At 50.2% G+C, this 22,769-nt stretch overlaps 1 protein-coding gene across 3 annotated transcripts; it reads right to left on the reverse strand.

Annotated features, from left to right (window-relative positions):
• Window positions 1-2,017: 2,017 nt before the first annotated feature.
• ZNF746 (zinc finger protein 746) lies at window positions 2,018-21,212 on the reverse strand. Of its 3 annotated transcripts, none has more exons than XM_081102517.1 (7): window positions 21,130-21,212; window positions 17,957-18,256; window positions 17,748-17,829; window positions 16,689-16,802; window positions 6,511-6,702; window positions 5,884-6,009; window positions 2,018-4,522 (listed from the first exon to the last, which is right to left on the reverse strand). In XM_081102517.1, the coding sequence occupies exons 1-7, from the start codon at window positions 21,151-21,153 to the stop codon at window positions 3,468-3,470; spliced, it is 1,893 nt and encodes a 630-aa protein (XP_080958643.1). In that variant the 5' UTR covers window positions 21,154-21,212; the 3' UTR covers window positions 2,018-3,467. The 3 variants fall into 3 exon arrangements, with proteins under 3 accessions (XP_080958643.1, XP_080958642.1, XP_080958641.1); XM_081102516.1 differs by having other exon boundaries at window positions 2,018-4,525; XM_081102515.1 differs by lacking the exon at window positions 21,130-21,212 and adding an exon at window positions 20,590-20,663 and having other exon boundaries at window positions 2,018-4,525.
• Between the last annotated feature and the right edge of the window lie 1,557 nt (window positions 21,213-22,769).

The raw sequence follows: 22,769 nt of genomic DNA on the forward strand, positions 1-22,769 counted from the left end.
AATAGGAGAGCCTAGGCTGGGCTGCCTTAGCTCACTGGGAAGTCAGAGAAAAGGGGGAAAAGGGGGAAAAGGAGACAGGTTCAGAGGGTTAGCCTGGGTTGAGCTGCTGCTGCCCATTGCTCCCCTGGTTGCAAGTCCCTTAGAGCAGTGGTCGCCAACCGGTGGTCTGTGAGGTCTGAAAGGTTGGTGACCGCTGCCTTAGAGGTTAGGGGACACGTGCCAAGGGGAGGGAGGATAGGGGGAAGGGAATGGCATGGGTGTGCTCCCTGGTGGGAGAACACCCATTTTTTACTTATTTTTTAAAGACAGAAATTGCATATATTTATTGTCTAAATTATGCTTTTAATATTTTTAAGGAATCATGTATACATTGTACAATACTCAGGGTTTTAAAGGAGTTTGACAATTATACCAAATCAGGAACTTCTTTCTATAGCTGTCAGGGAATAAAGCCTTCCTGTGTCTGTGAGTCTGTTGTCTCATTTTATACATATACCTTTATACACATTTCCAGGAAGATGTTATATACAAAGTCAGGGAGAGTCTAACAAGCTAACAGGAATCTGAGCAAGGGTCCTAGAGAAACGTGGGAAGCGTCAGTTCTACCTGCAGAGACTGGGCACAGCTGGGGGAAACTAAGCCGAGACCTGAGGGTAAGAAATATACCAGATGGCTGGGGGTGAGGGGAAGGGCGACACTGTATGCAGCAGGAACACTAAACAGTGTAGACACATGGAACAACATGGCGCTCAGGGAAGGGCAGGCACTTCAGTTCACCTAGAGGGTGAGATGAAAGAGTTGTCCTGCCTGTGCTAAAATGCAAGCGCCTCTGCAAATTGAAAGGGGTAAGGAGACAGATTCTCCTCTGGACTCTCAGAGGAAGCAGCCCAGCTGACATCTTGATTTTAACTCCATGAGATTCATTTTGGCCTCTGACCTCCAAAGCTGTCAGGTAAATCTGTGTTGGCTTTAGCCACAAAGTCTGTGTTGATTTGTCACAGTAGCAACATAAGATTAACACAGGAAGGGATCACTGTGCTATGGCCTTAACAGAATGCTTCAGAGCAATGGGTTCAGAGCGAGAGTTGCCAGGAGTCTGAAAACAGTGTTGGGTCCCCGCCACTGGTGGTCTCCCTAACTACTGATTGGGAACCCCCTTTTGGATGTCTGAAACTCAGCTCCGCACCCTCCCTCATCTAAACCCTCTCCCCCATATTGTCTTGAAGAGTGCAGCTGGGCCAGATGCTTCCAAGTCATCCATCTAGTGAACCACTAAATGGTTGGGGGTTCTGCATGAAGCTTCCTGCATGCAGAGAACATGGGCAAGAGGGAGAGAAGGCATGAGAACTTGGAAGGGGGCTGGTGGTAGAGATGAAAACATGAGATAACTGTTATCTCTGGTTGGTGGGAATATGCATGTCAGCCTGGGTCTAATGCCATGGGGCAGACTTGACTCTAAGACACAACTACAGGCATTGCCCATCCTTTCCTCGCCTTGGCTGAGCCAGAAGATGCAGAGAGAAAACATCTGGCATCAGCTTTGCTTTGATGTTCTGCACTTTTTCTCCTGACCTTCCTGTCCTCATGTGCGTCATATCAAATTACCTAAGACTGAATTACATAAACCCCTCCAAACGTCTCCAGAATCTTCCATTCATAGCTCTTAGGCCAGGGGTGGGCAAACTTTTTGACTCGAGGGCCACAATGGGTTCTTAAACTGGACCGGAGGGCCGGAACAAAAGCATGGATGGAGTGTTTGTGTGAACTAATATAAATTCAAAGTAAACATCATTACATAAAAAGGTATGGTCTTTTTTTTTTTTAGTTTTATTCATTTCAAATGGGCCGGATTCGGCCCGAGGGCCGTAGTGTCCCCACGGCTGTCTTAGGCACTGTCACTTCCCTGGGTCCAAGGTGACCAAGTGCCTGGGGAGCTGACCACACCGCCTTGGGAGGCCATGTTTAGAGGCATCAGCACCAGAGACGCAGATCTAAGAATGAAACCCACCAAACCACCTCAGTGCTGGTTAGGTTTTATTTTAACAGGGCATTTCCTCTTCATGTGTTTTTCAAAATATCAGTTATATCAATTAGAGGTGTAAACAGGTACAAAATATACAGTACAGAGAAACAATTTTCTTAACTAGTCTATTGCCTAACAAAAGTACACATGGGGGAGCCAAGTGAATAGCCGCCCTGGTCTCTCCTCTGGGGGGGGATAAGGGATCCAGAGGCGGCTTCAAAAAAACAGGAATGATTACTTGGGGATAGTACTGTGGTAGAATGAAGAAACCTGGGCCAATGTCCAATTCCACCGTTAGGATGTCAGCAGAGGAGCATCATCCATACCCAGCCTCTCAGACCTTGCTGGGTGTGCACACATGGGGGGGGGGGGGGGGGCGGGGCCGGGCTCAGCTAAAGCCTGAGGCTTGATGATTTTGCTCATGCACATGTGGGACAAATCTTCTGAGAGGGCAAAAACAGTTTTCCTTCCCCAAACTGAACTTCTGGAAGATAAGCCATGTCTAACCTGAGGCTTTTCCCAACTGCTGCCCCCCCCCACTCGCCTCCATGGTGCAAGGCTTAGTGGGATATATCCCCTTTGAGTTAATTTATTTCTCAACTCTAACAAGACTTGCCTTGCGTGGTTCACAAAGTCACAGTAACAAATGAGATACGATGTGAAAGAATTTTGACAATGAAAAAACACTACACAAAGGACACAGAAGCATTTTGCTAGAGTGGAAAAGCAGCTCCAGGTGGGTTGTCAGCCCAGGAGTCTGATAGGGATGGCCAGTGGCCCCTAACAGGGAAACACACAGTAGGGCCAGCACTGTTGGGGGGCCTTATCAGGTGGAGCTGGCTGCTCTGGGGATGAGTCCTTCTCCCTGCTGAGACGAGGCTGCAGTTCCACAGCACCCAGCTGGTCTCAGGTCCCAGAAGGCTTGGAGCCCAGCCCAGGCCTGGGCAGAGCAGGGTCTCAATCCCCCAGGACTTTTTGCTAAGACCATCTCTTCCCTAGGAGTCAGTGGGGCCAGGGGAGGTCTGGTCCGTGTCCCTCCTCAGTGTCCCCAGCCCCGCCGACCTTCACGTCAGACTTGGTAAGGCCATAGCCCACATGAACACGCTCCGGAAACCAGAAATATGCTAGAAAGTTTAAACTGGCACTACGACTATTTTTCAGCTTCTTCAAGAATTAAAAAAGAGTTTTGTACTTAAGTTACTTAAAATTCTACGGTGCTGTTTCACAATCAGAGCTCTACTTTGTTCAGAGGTGGAAGCTGTATTTGTTTGACAGTTTCTCTTCTTCCAGTGATCAGTTCAGCAACTTGGGGATTTGGTCTCCCCGTCTCCACTCCTGCCTCTGCGCTGGCCGCCACCCCGAGGACATCTGGAAACGGGACTTTCTACACTCATGGCCCTCAAGGGTCAGAAGGCCGAGACAACTCTGGCCATCCTGGGGTGCCTCACAGGTCCCCGCCCTCGGTGGGTCCCAGGACACTCAGGCCACAAGTCCAGTCAGTCACAAGGTCTGTGGAGGCTAAGGGTCCTTTGGAGGCAGGGCTCTTGAAGGGGTCTGGGGGAGCGGCCGGGAGGGGAGGCAGCGGCTGGCCCCGGGCCGGGCCCTTGGCGCCCGCCGTGTGGTTGCGCTGGTGCTTACGGAGGTGGTCCTTGCGGATGAAGCTCTTGCCGCAGACGGTGCAGGTGAAGGGCCGCACACCCGTGTGGGTTCGGTAGTGGTCGATGAGCTTGGAGCGCTCAGTGAAGCGCTTCTCGCACTCCGTGCAGGGGAAGGGCCGCTCACCCGTGTGCAGCATGCGGTGCCGGATCAGGTGGGCTGGCCGCGTGAAGCAGCGCCCGCACTCCCCGCACCGCAGGGCGCTTCCATCGCGTGCAGCCCCTGCCGCCCCAGCCGCCCCATCGGGCAGCTGCCCGCAGCTGCGCTGGTGTGCGCTCAGGCTCACCTGTAGCTGGAAGCTCTTCCCACACGTGGCGCAGGTGAAGGGCCGGCCCCCGGGAGACGCGGCAGGGTGCTTCTTCAGGCCAGGCTTGTGGCCAAAGCCTTTGGTCCGGCCAGGGTATTTACAGGGGTCACTGAAGGATCTCGGGGCCTGGCCTGGGTCCAGCACAGCCTCTCCGTTGTCAGGGGAGGAATAGGGCAGCCCCTCAGGCCCAGTCCTCGGGTTCAGCCCCACCGGAGGTTTACACCTGAAATTCCAGCCCCACCGGACTCCCCCAAGGAGCCAGTCCCCTGGTGGGGTCTCGTCCTGGGCCACGGCAGGGCTGGGGTCTCCCAGGTCCCGTTCAGGCCGGGCGGGCTCTCTGAGCCCGAGCACAGGGTCCTGGCTGGGGAAGGAGCTGCCCTGGCTCTCCCAGGCGCCTTCCTGGACAGGACTAGGGAAAAACCTTGTGGCTTGGCCTGGTCCAAATAGGGTCCCGTGGGCCTCTAGGTCAGTAGGGTGCACTGGTGTGGCCACCACCTCCTCTTCCTGGACTTCAGTTTTTATCACAATTTTTACATCTGCTGAGAAAGACAGAAAGACCAGATATCATTCTGTCCCCTCCTGGGCTTAGAGCAATTATCTGATACTTTCATCTGGAGATTCAGTAGCTCCTCCGCCCCTCCCAGCCCACGGAGCCCTGGTTTCCAAGCCACAGGATCCAGCTCAGCAGAGCGCCCCCAGATGGTCATGAGGCTGCTTCAAACCCCATGTGAGGACATCCCTGTACTAGTACCTTCATTGCAAGTAAAACCACCATCGCACCTGCTTACGGGATTCCATTTCTACTTTGGCTGTTAAGGCTAATCGAGAATTGATCTCGAGGAAGGAACTCTGACCGCTGGTGGCAATGCACCGGAGGGAAAGGCACCAGGTTGGGGATCATCTGAGGTGGCTCTGCCGCTTCCCACAGACCAGCTGTGGGCTGCAGGATGATTTTTAAAGGTCCTCACCTAAGGATATGTTTGTGCTGATTTACAGAGAGAGAAACATCAAGGTGAGAGAAACATTGACCCATTGCCCTCCGTACCTGCCCCGACTAAGGATCGAACCCACAACCTAGGTATGTACCCTTATTGGCAATCGAGCCCACAACCTTTTAAAAAAATATTGGTGGTGTATCAGATGATGCTCCAACCAACTGAGCCACCTGGCCAGGACTGCAGGGTAATTTCTTAACCAATAGCACATCTGTGAACCCTGGTCACAGGGCTGTATGAGGGTTACCAGATAACATGCCTGAAGACACCTTGCATGCAATTTGGCATGCAGCAAGCATCCAATAAATGTGGCCAGCTAGCTAATAATAAAAATATTAGTAAACAGTAAAAATGTGATTATGTAAATGTATTTGAAATTCATTTCCTGAAATTTTGTATCAGGGATCTAGGCTTTTAGCACATTTTTGGAGTGCTAAAATATAAAGTAACAGATAACAGGCCTACAAAATAGAAATAAATAGAAAAATAATACATAAATTTGGAAGTTTTCTTCCCAATTCTGGCCTTTGGACACTTATCTTTGGTAGTGCTGATATCTAAGAAGTGCTTCTGGCTTGGTTTGTTTTTCTTTGCCAGAGAGGAAGAGGAGGCAGGTTCTGAGCCTGGGCAGGAGGTGCATTCTCTCAAGGGACTGGCTTATGAGCACTGACTGGTTAACATGAGAAAAGAACGGCTGGAAATATGGACATGCTCAAGGAAGGCTGCCCAAGCCTAAGAATCTCGACAGAGATGAAAGACAGACCATTGAGCCCTAACATCCCAGATACCTAATACCTGCTGGCTGACAGGGCAGGGCAGCTCATCAATGAGGAGGCAGCCGGGGCCTAGGCAGCCTGCAGGGCAGCTGTGAGTCTTTCCCACCCTCTCTCTGCCACCTGTACCTTCTGTGGAGGCCGCCGTGTTGAGCTTCAGGGTCCCGTCTGAACATGCGGAGGAGGGGTGGTGGGGAGGGAGGTCTGCCTGCCAGGAAGTAGGTGGGATAGTGGTTGAGAAGTTGGAGTGGACGCCTGCAATGAAGAGATCAGAGCCTGTGGGTTAGAGAACAGAAGCAGCAGGAGAAAAACCCCACAGGATAGAAAGAAGAGACCCTGAGACCCACCCGGGCACGCTGCATGAGCAGAACCACCCACTGCTCCTGAACCCAAGTTTCTTTTGCTCCCCTCTTGGAGGCACCAGGAGGCTCAGAGGTCACTGACTTATTTCATATAGCCCCTCCTTAATATAAGGCAACGGGGGCCTTAAATGCCCAATGCTGGGGGCAAGAAAAGTGCAGCTGATGGAATGAGGCAGAGAAAAACCAGGGCAAGAGCTTCACCAAACCCAGAGGTGCCCAAGGTGTCCTTTAGTGCAGGTCCTGTCTTAAAGTGAGGAAACTTCTGCGCTAGTCAGGCCAGATGTTTGAAAGCCCATAGTTCCCATAATGTGGCTCCCAGGAACTCCTTACCCCAAGGCCTGCCCTGGGCTCTGCCTCTCGTTCCTGGTATCTGCTCCCAGTTTGAGCCACTCACCAGAAGCAGCATCTGTAGAGACGTCTCCTGCTCCGGAATCCAGCTGGCTGAGGCCCCATGGCTCCTCCCCGATATCTGGCTGTCCAGCTGCCCACGCTTCTACCCCCAGAGCCTGCTGCTCCTGGAGCTGGAGCTCGCCCTCCTGCTTGATCTGCATTAAGAGGTCAGGGGCAGGAACCGGGGCTCCCGAGCCTAAGAAAGGGAGAGTGTGTGAGCACAGCCTCAGGGCTCCCTGGCCCTGAGGTGGACACACAGCCAGGCAAGGAAATGGACCTGTCAAGAGTCACACAGCATGAGAGCCTGGTAGGAAGGGAAAGAAGGGCAAACAGGGCCTGCAAGGGCTCCCAAGCAAAGCATGGCATTGAGCACATGGCACTGAGCACATGGGGCGGGTGGGAAAGGGTGAGGAACACACCAACACATTCTCAGGGCTAGACCCCTGGTGCATGAGAAAGACTCAGCCGCTCTGCGGAGGTCCTGCTTTCAAACACACACAGGTGTTTAAGTGAGCAAAGAAACAGATCCTGGGTATGAGAATGAGGACAAACACAAAGTGACATCAAGAGCTGAGTGGGAGCTAAGTGACCCAGGAAATTGCTGGGACAGGATGCAAGCCTTAAGGGCTGGGGCTTTGATGTTCAAGTGAGGCAAGAGCAGAGATGAGCTGCCTGCATGAAGCCAGGAGCTACAGGCTCTGTCCCAGCTGTGAGACAGGGACCAGGAAAGCTCCATCTGAGGGGCCTCTAAGGAAGCTGCCCTCTTGTCCAGGACCATGGGTGGTAAGCCACACATAAGAAATCAGACTCCCATGCCCACACTGAATTCATACTACCCATACGATGTAGGGACCCTAACCTGAGAAATTCACACAAAGATTGACTGAGAACCACGGCAACCCAGGAGGCCCAAAACAGGTAAATGCAAACCTGCCCCACAGGGGTCCTTAATAAAAAACTAAACTTACAAACCAGAAGAGGAGCCAAATGGCATGACAGTTACTGCAGAATTCACTTCCAAGAACTACAGAAAAAAGAATAAGCTGAAAGATACAGTATAGTATATCTAAAATATTCAAAGAAATAAAGGAAGGAACAGAATCTCTAAGGCAAGAAAAGCAAACCATTTTTTAAAAGGTAGATTTGAAAAAGAACTAAATATATTTGACATTCTAGAAATGATAACATAATGAAAAACACAATGGATGGCTTAAAAATAGACTGAACATAACTAGAGAGAAGACTGGTGAGTTGTAAGACAGATCTGGGAAAATAATCCACAGCGCTCCATTGAGAGAGAAAAAAAGAGAGAGAAATAAGAGACATGGAGTAGAGAATGAGAAGTTCCCACACACGCTGGGAAATCCAAGGAGAGAATAGAGAAATGAGTAAAGAGGAATATGTAAAGAAATAATGATTGTGAATGTTCCCAAATTGAAGGCAACGAGCCCACAGTTTGAAGGGACACACCAATTCTTAAGTAGGAATTAAAAAATATTAGCCTCGACAATGTTCTGTAAAATGGAATAACAGTAAAGACAAAATCTTAAAAGGTACCAAGGAGCCCAGCCCACGTGGCTCAGGGGTTGAGCACTGACCTATGAACCAGGAGGTCACAGTTAGATTCCCGCTCAGGGCACATGCCCAGGTTGTGGGCTCAATCCCCAGTGCAGGAGGCAACCAATCAATGATTCTTTCTCATCATTGATGTTTCTATCTCTCTCTCCCTCTCCCTTCCTCTCTGAAATCAATAAAAATATATTTTAAAAAAAGAAAATGAGAAAAATAAACCATATTTTAAAAGAAACAAAAAATTCTCCTGACTCATAAATGATATGATTATTCCTTCAGATTATTTGAGAATCATCAATTAGAAAACTTATTTGCATTAATGAAAATTTTATCAAGCTTCCTAGACAGAAATATCAATAAATGAAAGAAAATGGATTTTTGTACACTACTAGAGTTTTAAGGGAGCCCATCAATGACCATTTATCTTTCTGTTATGGGTCATTTTTTTCCCTTTTTTATTGAATTTATTGCGATGACATTGGTTGGTAAAATTATACAGGTTTCAGTTGTACACTTCTGTAACACATCATGCGTATATAGTATTGTAGGTTCACCACCCCAAGTCAAGTCTCCTTCCATCACCATTTATCCCCCCTCTACCCTCTTCTATCCCCCTCCTCTGTCGTGGATTTTAACAGAGATGTAAAACAAGAGAGAAGGCAGGTGAGGGTACACCATTTTTCTCACTGATAATTGAGGATGCAGCTTTTATCTGTGGGCGAGAGGGGTTCTTATACTGACCCTGGAATCAGGAAGCCGCCTGCCAGACCACTTGGTCAGAGAGGCTGTCCCCAGCAGAGCAGCAGAGACCACCTGTCCCCTGGGGCGGCCAGCTGCCCAACCCTTGCTCCCAAACTCTCTAACCATATAGGTCCCTGGTGGGACCTCTGGTGGGGTGTCTAATGAGGCAGAGAGGGGGGTGTTACATAACAGCCCCAGCTACACAAGAAAATGTACTGGAAAAGGGATGTTCCTGCCCCAAACCCCCAGTCCATATGAACAACAAACAGAAAATGCAAGTTAAAGAAGGTACCCATGACAATAGTGATTTAAAAAAAAAAAAAAAAAAAGGAACCTAGGACTCTATCTAACAAAGAAATGTTCAAGACTTTTTTTGGAGAAAATCACAAAACTTCATGGAGGTATTACAGATGAGTTATATGGAGGGATTTAAAATATTCACAGATAACAAGCCTCAGTGAAGGGGCCAATTCTACCCAAAATGATTAATAGAATGAATGCAACTCCAACCACAATCCCATCTGGATTTTCATGGAACTTGATAAGGTAATTTGAAAGTTTACCTGAAAGAGCACAGGGAAAGAAGACCCAAAGCGCTCATGAGGAAGAACTGGGGTCCCGACCCCGTACTGCCACAGGAACCCATTCCAGATGGATTCAGAACTTGAACAGGAAAGGCAAAACTTTTAGTAGAAAACATGAGATGGTGTACTACAACCTCGAGGTAGGGGAAATTCTCTTAATTTTTATGACATAAGAAGAAGAAACCATAAATATAAAGACTAGTAAATCCAAGTATATTAAAAGCATCTGTTCAATATACCATAAATGAAGACATCATTAATACACATACCTGACAAAAAGATTAATATTCAGAATATGTAAAGAACTCTTACAAATCTAAGAAAGAGAAGACAATGGAAAAGAAAGATGGACAAAAGGCAAATAGGTATTTCATAGAAAAGGAAGGAGAAGTGGCCCATAAACAGTATACAACGTTCAATCTCATTAATCAGGAAAAACTACATGTTTTAAACTACAAATTTTAATTGTTTTCACTCCCACCGGGTGGGCAGAAATTGAAATGTAAGGCATTTCCAGGGCTGATGAGGGTGAGGTGCAGCAGGGCCCACCAGGCCCACGGCTGTGCACTGACTGGTCCTACCAACTCAGAGAGCTCTCCGACGGTACCTGGAAAAGTCGAACATGCATGTTTCCTACGACCCGGCACTTCCACTCCTAGGTCTACACCTAGAGAAACTTTTACACATGCATAAGAATTTTCACAACAGCATTTTTCTTAAAAGCAAAAGAGTTAGAAACAATACAAACACCATCAACAGCAGAAGAAATAAATGCACTGAGTTACATCCACAGAATAGGAAGGGATAACTTGGCGAAAGCTGTGACAGTGAATGACCTACAGCTGTGCCACACAAACACGATGACTCTCAAAAACATGTCAAAGGAGGAAAGCAAGTTAAAGAAGAATATATATGACCTTATTCCTATATAGTTCAAAATCAGGCAAATTAAATGTTATTCAGAAATATATACATAAGAAATAAAAATGTAAAGAAAAGCAAGAGACCTATCAGGTTTGTTCTGAATTGTGTGTGTGTGTGTGTGTGTGTGTGTGTGTGTCTGTATCTGTAAGAGGAAGGGAGGGGCCTGGAACCAGAGAGGGACAATGGGGTCGTGGAAGGGTCTTGTGGTGATCTATTTCTCATGCAGGGTGTTATGGGGTTTTACTGTCTTGCTCTAATCTTTATCTGAATTTGTTCGGTATGTGATTTTGTTTGTTATATAAAATACACAGTAAATATATTTTAAAAAACAGCTGATCCAATATAACACTTGTTTACAATAAAAACTTTAGTGCCTGGCTGGCATGGCTCAGTGATTGAGCGTTGACCTATGAACCAGGAGGTCACGGTTCGATCCCCAGTCAGTGCATATGCCTGGGTTGGGGGGCTTGATCCCCAGTGTGGGGTGTGCAGGAGCAGCCGATCAGTGATTCTCTCTCATCATTGATGTTTCTACCTCTCTCTCCCTCTCCCTTTCTCTCCGAAATCAGTAAAAATATATTTTAAAAAAATTCCCACCAAAAAAAAACTTTAACTAGCAGGGAAGAAAACTTGTTTAAGCTAAGAGAATCTTCAAGTCTAAGGATGAAAAAATCATCCTTACCGCTGAAACTCTAGAAGCATCCACAGACAAGGATGCTAGCTAGCATCACCTCTATTCAACAAAGTCTTAGCCTGACTGCTAAGCAGAAAAATAAAGTGACAGACATTTAAAAAGTGTTATCTGTGAAGGGTCCACATAAAAAACCTAAGAGAATCTAAATAGGCAAGTCATTATATCTAAAAAGAGAGTTGAGCAAAATTTCTCTTTTATTAAACACAGAGCATGGCTGTTCACCTGTAATAACTACTTAAAACATATTGACTTAAAAATCCCATTCAGAACATAGTTTGGCCAGTGTGGCTCAGCTGTTTGGAGCATTGTCCTGTGCTCTGACGGGTCGTGAATTCAATTCCTGATCAGGGCACATGCCTGGGTTGCAGGCTCAGTCCCTGGTTGGGGCACGTACAAGAGGCAACTGATCCATGTTTCTCTTACATAGATGTTTCTCTCTCTCCCTTCCTTCCTCTCTAAAATCAATAGAACATATCCTTGAGTGAGGATTAAAAATAAAAACCCCCTGCCCTGACTGGTTTGGCTCAGTGGATAGAGTGTCGGCCTGCGGACGCAAGGGCCCCAGGTTCGATTCCGGTCAAGGGCATGTACCTTGGTTGTGGGCACATCCCCAGTAGGGGGGTGTGCAGGAGGCAGCTGATGGATGTTTCTAACTCTCTATCCCTCTCCCTTACTCTCTGTAAAAAATCAATAAAATATATTTTTTAAAAAATAAAAATCCCATTCAGAATACAAATAATAACTCTCGGGAGAAAACTATAAAAATTTGTTCAAGCACATAGAAGCCTTCAGGAGATAAGTCTTTCTATGGATAGAGGGACTCAGCGTTGGAATGAGGGTAATTCTCCAGAAACAAAATTATAAAGTGCAATTCCTATCAAAATTTCAATAGGATTTTCTGAGAACTTGCCATAAAGCTTCTGAAACTCATAGAATAAAGGTCCAAGAATAGCTGTGAAAAGTTCTGAAAAGGAGTAAGAAAGGCTTGGTCTCCTAGAATCTGGCTTCCTAGGAAGCTCCAACAGTCCGTGTGGGTGCAGAGATGGCAGAGACCAAGAAACATCAGACAGAGCCCAGAAACTGCATCTGCCCACATGGAAACCTGGCTCCCCATGGGAATGGTATCACAAATCATCACAGAAAAGTCAATGTTCAGCAAACTTTGTGGGAAAATCATACGTCCTCATGTGGGAAATTTTTAAAATTTTCCCTTGGAATCTACACAAATATTAATTCTAGATGGATGAAAGACTTAAATGTGAAAAAAACAAAACTTTAAAAGTTTAATAAGAAATAATGAAGGCTGTATTTCTGAGCTGGGGAGAGGCAGGGAAGGGTATCTTTTAAAAAATATATATTTTTACTGATTTCAGAGAGGAAGGGAGAGGAGGAGAGTGATAGACACATCAATGATGAGAGAATCACTGATAGGCTGCTCCCTACACACCCCACACTGGGGATCGAGCCCACAACCTGGGTGTGTGCCCTTGACTGGAACTGAACCCAGAACCCTTCAGTCCGCAGGCCGACGCTCTATCCACTGAGCCAAACCGGTTAGGGCAGGGAAGGGTATCTTAAGACAGAAAAGCAGGGATCATAAAAGAAAAGACTGATATGCTGACTCTACCCCAAATGAAAACATCTACATGCGAACTATACAGTGAAAAGACCTGCCACAGACTGGGAGAAGGTATCTGCAAGGCAAAGAAAGGGTTCATGTGGAGAACCCACAGAAAGAAGTCCTGAATCAGTAAGAAAAAGACAACAAAAGTAGAAAAACAGAAAGAGACATTTCCCTGGAGAAGAAACCAAATAAACCTATGAAAAGGATGCTCAACTTCAAATGCAAATTAAAACAAGGTATGATTTCAACCGCATCCAATTGACAAAAATCTAACTGAAAAGTGAGGACAGATTTAAGAAAACAGGTCCTTCCTAAGTGCTGGGCAGTAGTGCAAGCTCGTGTGCCCGCGGGAGAGCCCGGAGCCCAGGAGCCCAGCAGAGGTGCAGACCAGCACGCCCTGTGATGCAGGGTTCCACCCTTCGGTCTAGTCCCTACGGAGACATCAGCTTATGGACATAAAGAGGCATGTTCTAGAATGTTCACTGCAACACCGAATATAAGAAAAAAATCAGAGAGAGCTCAATGGAGGGACAGAGGATAAACTGTAATACAGTTGCTTTTGGAATATGAAGCTTCTGTGAAAATGATGAACATCTATATGCATCAAGAGGGATAAATCTGAAATACAGAATATTGAGTGACCGATGGAATACTATGCTGCTGTAAAAAAGAAGGAACTCTTACCATTTGCAACGGCATGGATGGAACTGGAGAGCATTATGCTAAGTGAAATAAGCCAGTCAATGAAGGAAAAATACCACATGATCTCACTCATTCATGGATAATAAAGACCATTATAAACTTTTGAACAATAATAGATACAGAGGCAGAGCTGCCTCAAACAGATTGTCAAACTGCAGAGGGAAGGCCGGGGAGGGTTGGGGGGCAGGAGAGAGGAGGGTAAGAGATCAACTGAAGGACTTGTATGCATGCATATAAGCATAACCAATGGACATAAGACACTGGGGGGTAGGGGAGGCCAGGGGATTGTCAAGGGCGGGGGAAAAAAAAAGGACACATATATAATACCCTTTGTAATACTTTAAGCAATAAAAATAAAAAGAATATTAAGTGATAAATATATATTTATGTAATTTTTCAAAACACAGAAAAACATATATTATAGATTATTTATGCCTACATATGTACATAATAGACGTTTTAAAATGTGCGTGGAAAAGATATGATATTTACCCGGGGACAAATAAGACTGAGATCTAAAAAGGAATTTAAATTGTATCAGAAATGGTTTTTTACACACACACACTTTAAATTATGAAACATAACATACAGTCAACATGTATTTACTGAATTCCTACTCTGTGCCAGGCAGTATTCTAGATGCCCAGATGATTATATGAGCAAAACAGATCAAAGTTCTTATCTTCTTGAAGTTTACATTCTAATGGGGGGTGGGGGGGTGGGGGGAAGAGAGAGACACTACATAAATCCATAAATAAGTATGAAATACACTTAATAATCTATAGATATAAAACATAACAATAGGTGATGGTATCTGTCATGAAACAAAGCAGGAAAGGGGGGCTGGAACTCCCAGGCGGGGAGTGGGCTGCACCTTCAAGTAGGGTGATTAGGGAAAGTCACATTTAAGCAGAGACCAGGAGGGAATGAATTGAGCAGGAAAACATATGAAGAGCCGTCCTGGCAGAGGACACAGCAGGTGCAAAGTCTCGGAGATCGGTACCTAGAGCACTGGGGGAACAGCAAGAAAGACGGTTAGGTCAGAAAGAGCAACAGGACACAGCAAAGGAAAAGTGGTGAGTGACTTGGGGGGAAACACCAGGGGGGGCAGGATGTCCTGTCAGGCAAAGTGCATCTAGGAAGTGAGGGATCAATAATGGCAAATGTCACCGACAGGGCGGTAGGGTGATGGGCTCTTAGCACCATGGAGGTCCCGGTGGCCTTGACAGGAGTAGGTGAAGGGGCTGGATAGTGGGAAGACAGGGTGGAGGCAGCAGGGAGTATGGGGCAGAGGCTTCGGGGAATGAGCAGGGGTAGATGCTGGCGGGGATGAGGGAGACAGGTAAGAAGTGCGGAGCCGCAGTCCTTGAGAAGGTGGCCTGGATAAAAATGAGTGCCCAGTGGAGGAGGGTCTCTGACCACAGGGTTGTCAGTCTGTCATAAGTCACAGGAGCCAAGAGAGAACTGGGCACAGATGCTGGCAGATGCGCAGATGGGGTGGTGAGGACTGTAAGTGTGTTTTGCTTTGTTTTTCAATTAAATAATGTATTTTCATATAAAAACTATTCTAAACAGGAAGGTGGCGATTTGGCCTGTGGGTCACAGCTGGCCAACCGCTGGACTACTGAATGAATGGACTGAGGAGACACGCCGACTGCGCTCTGAATCCCAGGTGAGAAATGGCGAGCACGTGGGGCTTTCTCCAGCCACATGCAGCAGCTGGGGAGCTGGTGCAGAACAGCAGACAGGTTAAACCAGGATTATGGTTTTGCTAGAGGACTACAAGGAATAAAAGGGGCGAGGGAGCTGAGGGTGTGTGCAAGGGAATGATGATGATGGGCCCGGAACCCAGGCTGGGTGAAGAGGGAAATGTGGCCGGGTGGGCAAAGGCAGCAGGCCCAAAGGCTCTCGGGAGCTGGAGGACAGGGAGGGCATGCTGAGATCGAGGCGATGGGAGAGGTACACTGATAAGTGAGGGAGGTCTGTGGAAGGCGGTGGAGAGACGGAAAGCATGTAATTCAAGGGAGGGGGGAGCCTGGCACAGAGCAGCCCCTGCCAGGCCGGGGGTGGAGGGATGTGGGAAAGGGGAAGCTGCAGAGGACACCGGGCCCCCAGGGACCCAGGTCTCATCTGAGCAAGGACGGTGGGGCAGGGACACCCAGGTGAGCCTGAGGGTTGGAGGTCTTGCTGAGACCTGAGTTCCACAAAGCATGGCAGTTAGAGCTGGAGAGAAGTTGGGGAGGAGGTCTGACTGGGGCTGCACCAAGCCCAGAGGAGATGAGTGAGTGGGGTCCAGTCTTGGACAGGGGCGGTGGGGATTAAGGCGATACACAATTCTCGGTGTGTAGGCAGGGCATGTGGGGGTCTTACCAGCAGCTGCCCAATTTCCAGGTCCCCTTTCACTCTTATTAACGATGGTATAGAAACCATTCATGTTATAAATGTAATAAAACAAGCCCACTGTGAACCTCCCACCCAGAGTAAGAAACTGCAAGATCCTGTGTCATAACCCTTTGTCATTCTGTCCTCTAGCTTTCAGGCTGTCCTAGGCACCTAAACAGGTGAATGCTCTGACCACTGACGGTGTGGCTGGTTCTGTACACCATCTGCCCTTGGAAAAGTCAAAGTGTAGTCACGGTGAAATGGCAAACACAGCAGACACATTTCAGTCACCACAAATCACACACAGTAAGACTCTTTAGCAACACAGGTGAAGGGAAGAAAGGGAAGCCCAGGCATGGGGGGGGACAGACGAGGAGGAGGAGGGTCTCCCTGGTCAAGGGACAGACTGTCATTTACCCCACAGCCCCGCCAGGCTTACTTCAGTCATGTGGCTTGACTCACACATCCACCCGTCCTTTCCTTAACTTTCAAAGGTGCTGACTGGCTCCAGGAAAATCTGAGACAGCGATACCTGGTATTCAGATTCTCCTTAAATCAATCTGGTTCTAAATCATAGCAAACGTGTGGTTAATATGTGGCTAATGAGCTAATGTTCTGAGACAACTAATGAACTTCAATGAGATGTTGGTTCTGGGATGGAGGAGAGGCTGACTCTTCATGAAACTCAATGTTGTCTTTAATAGACGCCTACCTTCCCTATCAATGTCCTTCCTTCACTTTCACCAATTCAGTGTTACTGGTTCTAATTCTTTCCTAAAAGTCTGGGTTTGCCATCTGTTTCCACGCTCAGACGTATTCCCTAGTGTTAGCTGAATAGGGTATATATAGGTCATAGCTCAACTACAAAACAAAACTTAGAAAGTGATGCCCTCTCTGGACCTTTACTCCTGTTTCCATCAGATTCCCAGCGTCTCCCTGGCCCCCGCCCAGCTCCTCACCTGGACTCGGGTCCACAGGAACATCTGGAACCTTGGGGGCTGTGCGGCGCCAGCCACACGGCTCCTTCCCTGGCTCAGTCTGGGAGAGGACCTCGGGCTTGGAGATGGCGTAGTCTGAGGAAAGACATAAAGGTTAGCTTTTGCCACGTGGTTCCATTCAGAGCTGGGGATAGCAGCCTGGGAAACCCAGAATGGCCAAGACACTAAATTTCCTGATTGACACAGGGCAGTGTTCTCAACCACAAGCAATTCTATCCCCAGGGAGACATTTTTGGTTGTCAGGCCTGAGGGCTAGAGGAGAGGTGCACCTTGTGAGGAGGTCGGGATGCTGCTACCCCACCACACAGAATCATCTGGCCCCAAATGCCGCAGTGCCAAGGTGAAGAAACTCTGGTATAGTCTCTACATTAAGAAGCGACACACTTCTGCAAACTGAAATATAACACCACACCTTCACCTGCTCCAGCCTCACTAAGGATGCTCACTGCCTCCAGGTCTGGGGTCACAGAAACACCCCGAGAGGAAGTGAGCCCAGGAAGAAAGAGCCCAGCCCTTCTGGGGTATCCCATGAGGAGAGTGGCAACAGCCCCAGGGTCTGGGGGAGCAAAGTCTCGAGCATGAAGACAGCACTGGCTGCAAGAAGCATGGTCTGCTCACATTCTCCATTGACCCAGAGGAGCGTCACAGTCAAGGCCACATCTCTCAGTAAGAGAAAGCTAAAAGAGAAGGCCTTTCTCAGATGTGGGTGGATTAGCTCCTGGAGTCAGTGGTAGGCGCCTTCTCTAAGCCTCAGCAGGGGAATGGAAACAGCCGTGCTCCACCCCTGGTTAGGTGAGGGGCCACCCCACCTCGGACTGGTATCCTGTGAATTTTGCCAGGTGGAAGGGACCTTACAACTCAGTCACCCAGCGCTCATCTTTAGGATGAAGAGATAACTCTTTGCATGGTCAAAGTTTCCGGTAATTTATATATCCTTGTGATAAAACCCACCAGCATGAAAAGAGAGATCTGAGGACTCCTCAAATAACACTGAACAGAGAAATGACTATCAGGCCTTACCCAGGGAGACCAGTGTCTCGTAGTTGCCCCTCCTCACGTGCTTGTACAGTTCCTTTTGCCATTCGTCCAGCTTGCCCCACTCCTGCTCAGAGAAATAGACAGCCATGTCATCAAAAGTCATGGGCATCTGGAAGCACAGGTGTCATGCACACCATCCACGTTTATAGGCACAGCCCTGGGGGCTGCCCCACCCCAGGTGCCCAGCTTACCTTGGGGGCCTCTCCCTTGCTGCCCGGGGGCAGCCGCAGGACCCAGAAGTTCCTGTTCCTCAGCAGGTTCTCCATGTTCTCCAGCCGCCTCTGCAGCAGCCCGTACTCCTGCAGCAGGGTCCCCAGCACGGCCCACTTGCCCTCCAGCTGGTTCCCGAATTCCAAGGTCGTCTTCTCACAGTCGGCCAGCTTCTTCTCGGCCATCCCTGTTCGACCTTCTAGGGAGAGCAAGCGGGCAGCCTGCGATTCGATCTTCCTCTCCATTGCCTGAATGGTAGCTGCCATTGTCCAGGGAGAAATCTTCCAGAAACAAAGAGAGACCAGCATTGATCATTCCACCAGCCATGTTCTGTGAGCCCAGCTGTCTTAGGTGTGGGGGAGCTGGAGTAGGGGTGGGAACCCATATGTGAAAAGTGGGGATGCCCTGGGCCACATGCCAGGTTTCAGTCTAACGATCACCTCCTCTGGGTGTCTTACACATCACCCAAGCCTGGGTGGCTGCCATCCCCCCAGGCCTCTGCAGCACGCCATGCACACCCCTACGGTGGCATTCACTGCCCTATGGCTATCTCCTGCACCCTCCTGTATGACCTCTGAAGGCTGCACAGGCCCTTTTAACAGCATGGCGCACGGCCTGCGGCAGGCGCCCAGTGCAATTCTGCTAAACAAATGATGACTGAGCACTACTGGGTGTTTTAGTGGAGAAATGGTAAACTGCAGGTTTACTAGAGGCCAGCCAGCACTTCCCATCATTATCACACAAGAACCTCTACTGATGATGACCTAGCAAAAAAACAACTCAGCTGCTTCACTGAAACGGCACAAACAAGAGTGCTGCTCAACTGCTTTTTAAAAAGCAGCTTGTGTCTCTTTTTAATAAACATAAAAACCTAATGGTTAATTCCTCTCCCCACAGGACAATCTGATTTGGTTCCCTACCCAGTTACCACCCCCCCCCCACCCCAATTTAAAAATCACCATTATTGCAAATCTCCACCAGCCAAGTTAGGCTTTTTGCTATAACACGTGTCCCGGAGGCCCCTCGAGAGTCTGACTTTTTCTGTCACCATTCCTACTGCTCCTCCCAAGAGGAGAATTATGGTCTTAGACATTCTTTTCTGTGTGTGTGTCAGACATTCTTGTAGCTGCTCCAGGCTGTGACACACCTTACAGATTGGAGGGGAAGGTAAGACAACGCCATTAGGTTTGACTTTGGCATGTGCAGCAACATCCCACAGACATGGAGCCTCCCCATGCAGCTGACTTTCCTGTCTCTGGAAAGTTCACACAGTGGCTTGATTGACTGGCAGTTGGGGACACTGAGGAAAGGGCAGATTTTGCCTTGGGTGGGGGCTGGACCACCTGACTCACCCACATGTCAGAGTGTGTGTGTGTGTGTGTGGGGGGGAGGGTCCTCACAGTACCTTACAACATTCTGGAAATGACTCCTAAACAAATGGTAAGTGACTATTTGCAAAATAAAGAAGTGACTACTAGGAACCAGTGTGGATGCACGTAGGGAAAGTCACTGAGCACTAGAACATGGGTGGACACCTCAGAAAACAGTGACAGGAGAGTTTGAGCAGGGGCCAGAGGATCTGGCTGTTTGCAGGGAGGCTGGACCAGATGACCTCTGACCTGAAGAAGAGCTCTGGCTGGGCCTCAGAGGAACTGGACAGGCAGAAAGCTGGATGTGCGTGGCACTCCTGCCTTCCAGGGGCTGCAGTGTCTGCACTGGGCTAGCACCTCCGCCCCCCCAACCCCCTGCCTGTCCCCAGCATGATCCCAGCCTCCAAGAGTTTGCTCCAGAAGCTCCCCATCCACTTAAGTCCTACTCACCCAGCCTCCAAGCGCACCTGTCGGCCATCATGACAATCTTTGCATGGCAGAAAGGGCCAGAGTAAACTCCTACTTTGTAAACAATGAGGCCTCGCCCCCACTCCCGTTTTCTTACCACTTTAACCTGGCCCTGTGTAAGGCTTTCACACTACCTGGTGGGAGGTGGCGACTCTTTCTGCTCACGCCCAGCTCCTTATTAAACGGTGGCTGGACAAGACGGGGCTGTCCCGACTCCTGCCAGGGAAGCCGAAACCTCTGTGCTTGAGAGGAGCTGATGGTAAGAGAGCCCCAGATTCGTCAACAGCTCCTCACGCATGCGGTGCAAGTCCAGGCGTTGGAACCCCTTCCAACTCTCCCGCAGCCAACTCTCTCCTGCAGCCTCCCGACCAAAGCCATCTTGTTCAGGTGCAAGGACACCCCTCGGTTCCTTGAACAGGCGAGCACGGCCGCCTCTCCCTGAGCCGGGAGCCGTCCTCCCCGCCTGAAATCCTAGCCTTCCCTGCGAGCCCAGCTCAAATCACAGAGGCTCAGGGCGGGAGGGGTGCGGACTGCAAGGGCAGCCCGTGCCCTCTGCTTCCCCCGCCTCGCAAGCATGTCTGCCTCACTGCGGGGAACACTCACCTGTTCTGCACTACTCCTGCCCGCGCCCCTGCCTGCTGCGCCCCGTGCAGCGTGCTCCAGAACACAGAGCGACCTTGTCTTTGCACGCCCTCCCTAGCTGTGCGATCCTGGGCAAGTTAACTTCTCTAGGCCTCGGGTTTTCCTTTCGTACGACAGAGCGAGCGAGCACCTACCCTGCAGGCTTGCTGTGCGGACAGAGGCATGCCTAACCGAGCTGGTGCGGCGCCTGTTTCTACGCACGGGGGCAGCTGTCTTCCGCCCGGACCCCAGCGAGCCGGGCACTCGGCACGGGGTGAATGCGGAATCCAAGCCGCTTCGGACACCTCCCAGGTGCCACCGGGCCGCTGGGGGGAGCTACGGGGGCAGGGAACGCCGGGCAGGGCGGTGGGCAGAGAAAGGAGATGCGGGGAGGGTGGGGGCGCCCAGACGCAGGGGCCCGCGGGTGGGGCCGGGGCAGGAAGCCGCCGAGGGCTCAGGAACCGGCGCGGGGCGGCCTCCGGGGCGGGGACGGCCGGTTCCACCCCGCTCGGGCTCATCCCGGAATGGGGGGCCCAGCCGGCGGGCGCCGTAGGCCCCGGCGGACCCCGCGCCCCGCTCGCCGCAGCCCCAGGCCCGGCGGCCCGGCCCGGCCCGGCCCCCGCAGCCCCTCCCCGGGGCCTGCGGCGCCGTGTGCTGGGCCCGGCCCCGAGTCCGCGCGCGCGGGCCGCCCTTACCGGAGCCGCGGCCGCCTCGGCCATGGCCCTGCGCTGTCCGGCCCGGCCCGGAGGAAGTCGCCGCCGCCGCGCGGCCCGACGCAGGCCGGCTCCGGCCTCTCCGCAGGCGCCGCCTGCCCGCCCGCCCGGCCCGCCGTCCCCGTCCGCGGCGCGCGCTCCTCGCTGGCCGGCCCGCGCCGCTCCGTCCGCAGACGCGCCGCCGCCGTCAGCGCCCGGCCGGTCCACACTGCATCCTGGGAGCCGGCGCAGGCCCGTGAGGCTTCCTGGAGGCAGCGCGGCCGCACAGCCCCACCTGCAGCCCGAGCGCCGAACGGCAGGCGCCCGCCCCGCCCCGCCGCGCCGCGCCGCACCCCGCCCCGCCCCGCCCCGCGGACCCCCGACACCCGCCCCCCGGAAACGGCCGCGCGCGCGCGCGCTGAGTCACCGCGGGACCCCGCGCCCCACCTGCCGCCGGCCGCGTCCCTAGGGACCCGGTGACCGCGAGGATCGCCCCCCTCCGGGGACCCGCGCGGCTGCCCCCGGCCCCCTGCGCCCCCGGGGCACCCTCGACGTCGCACCTGCCGCTTTGGGTCCTGCCGGGCGCGTTGGGCTTCTTACGGTGTCGTTGCTTATTTACGGAAAAAATTCCCCCAACAATAGGAACGTGGTTCGGTCAACCCCGGTAGGCAGTCACTCAGAACCCTACCGTGTTTATTACCCATAAACACATTTTTAATGGAATGACCAGGGGGACACAGTATCATCATTTCAAATTATGTTGGTAAAGAACTTGGTATGGGAAGATGTTCCTGATATTTTAAGAGACGCCGGTCCAAGAAGAAATAAAACAAGAGATGCCGGTCCAGAATGGTCCTATTTTTATTTTTTTTAAATGACTGTATGTGTATAAAATGACCAGTTTGGAAGCATGTAGTCTAAGGAGTCTTCTTTATAACAGTGAGACCTCGGGCCATTTTTACACATTTTCTAACTTTTTCAAATTTAAAAATTTTGTAATAATAATGTTTTATAGTAGTTTGTGGCAATAATAGTATTTTTAAACAAGGAGAGAGAAAAATAAATTGGAAAAAAACCTAAAGTGAACCTGAGTGGGGGACGGAAGGAGCCTTTGAAGGGGGCCCCCCTGTGGCCACAGGATGCATTTCCTTTCCGCTTCCTTTTCGGGTGGCTCCTTCCTGCAGAGGAACCTGCACCACGTGCTCCAGACTTCTGCGGGGCTCGGGGGCAGCAGCGAGGGCTCAGCGTGCCCTTGTTTTCTCTCGTCCGCCTGGGCAGACCAGGGCAAAGGGGTCACCCGGGTGCGTTCATTGTGTATAAAAGTGCAGCCTCTTCAGGAGTGATGCTGGGGGAGACACTTAATTCAAACTATTTTGGGAGGTCTGGTGTGTGTGTGTGTGTGTGTGTGTGTGTGTGTTCTGGTGTGTGTGTGTGTGTGTGTGTGTGTGTGTGTGTGTTCCTCACTGATATTGGCCTGGCTCTTTTCCTTTGCCCTCAGCTCCCAGGGATTGCCACTCATGGTGCTGACAGAGACAGGGAAGGCGATGTGCCGGAGGGATAAGAGATTAATCAGGAGACTACTCCAGCAGTCTAAGCTTGAGGTGAGAAAAGGTCTGACTAAATGTAGCCCGAGTGGGAACAGA

This window comes from Myotis nattereri (assembly GCF_964212035.1).
Source record: "Myotis nattereri genome assembly, chromosome: 11".
In the NCBI taxonomy this organism is placed as follows: domain Eukaryota; kingdom Metazoa; phylum Chordata; class Mammalia; order Chiroptera; family Vespertilionidae; genus Myotis; species Myotis nattereri.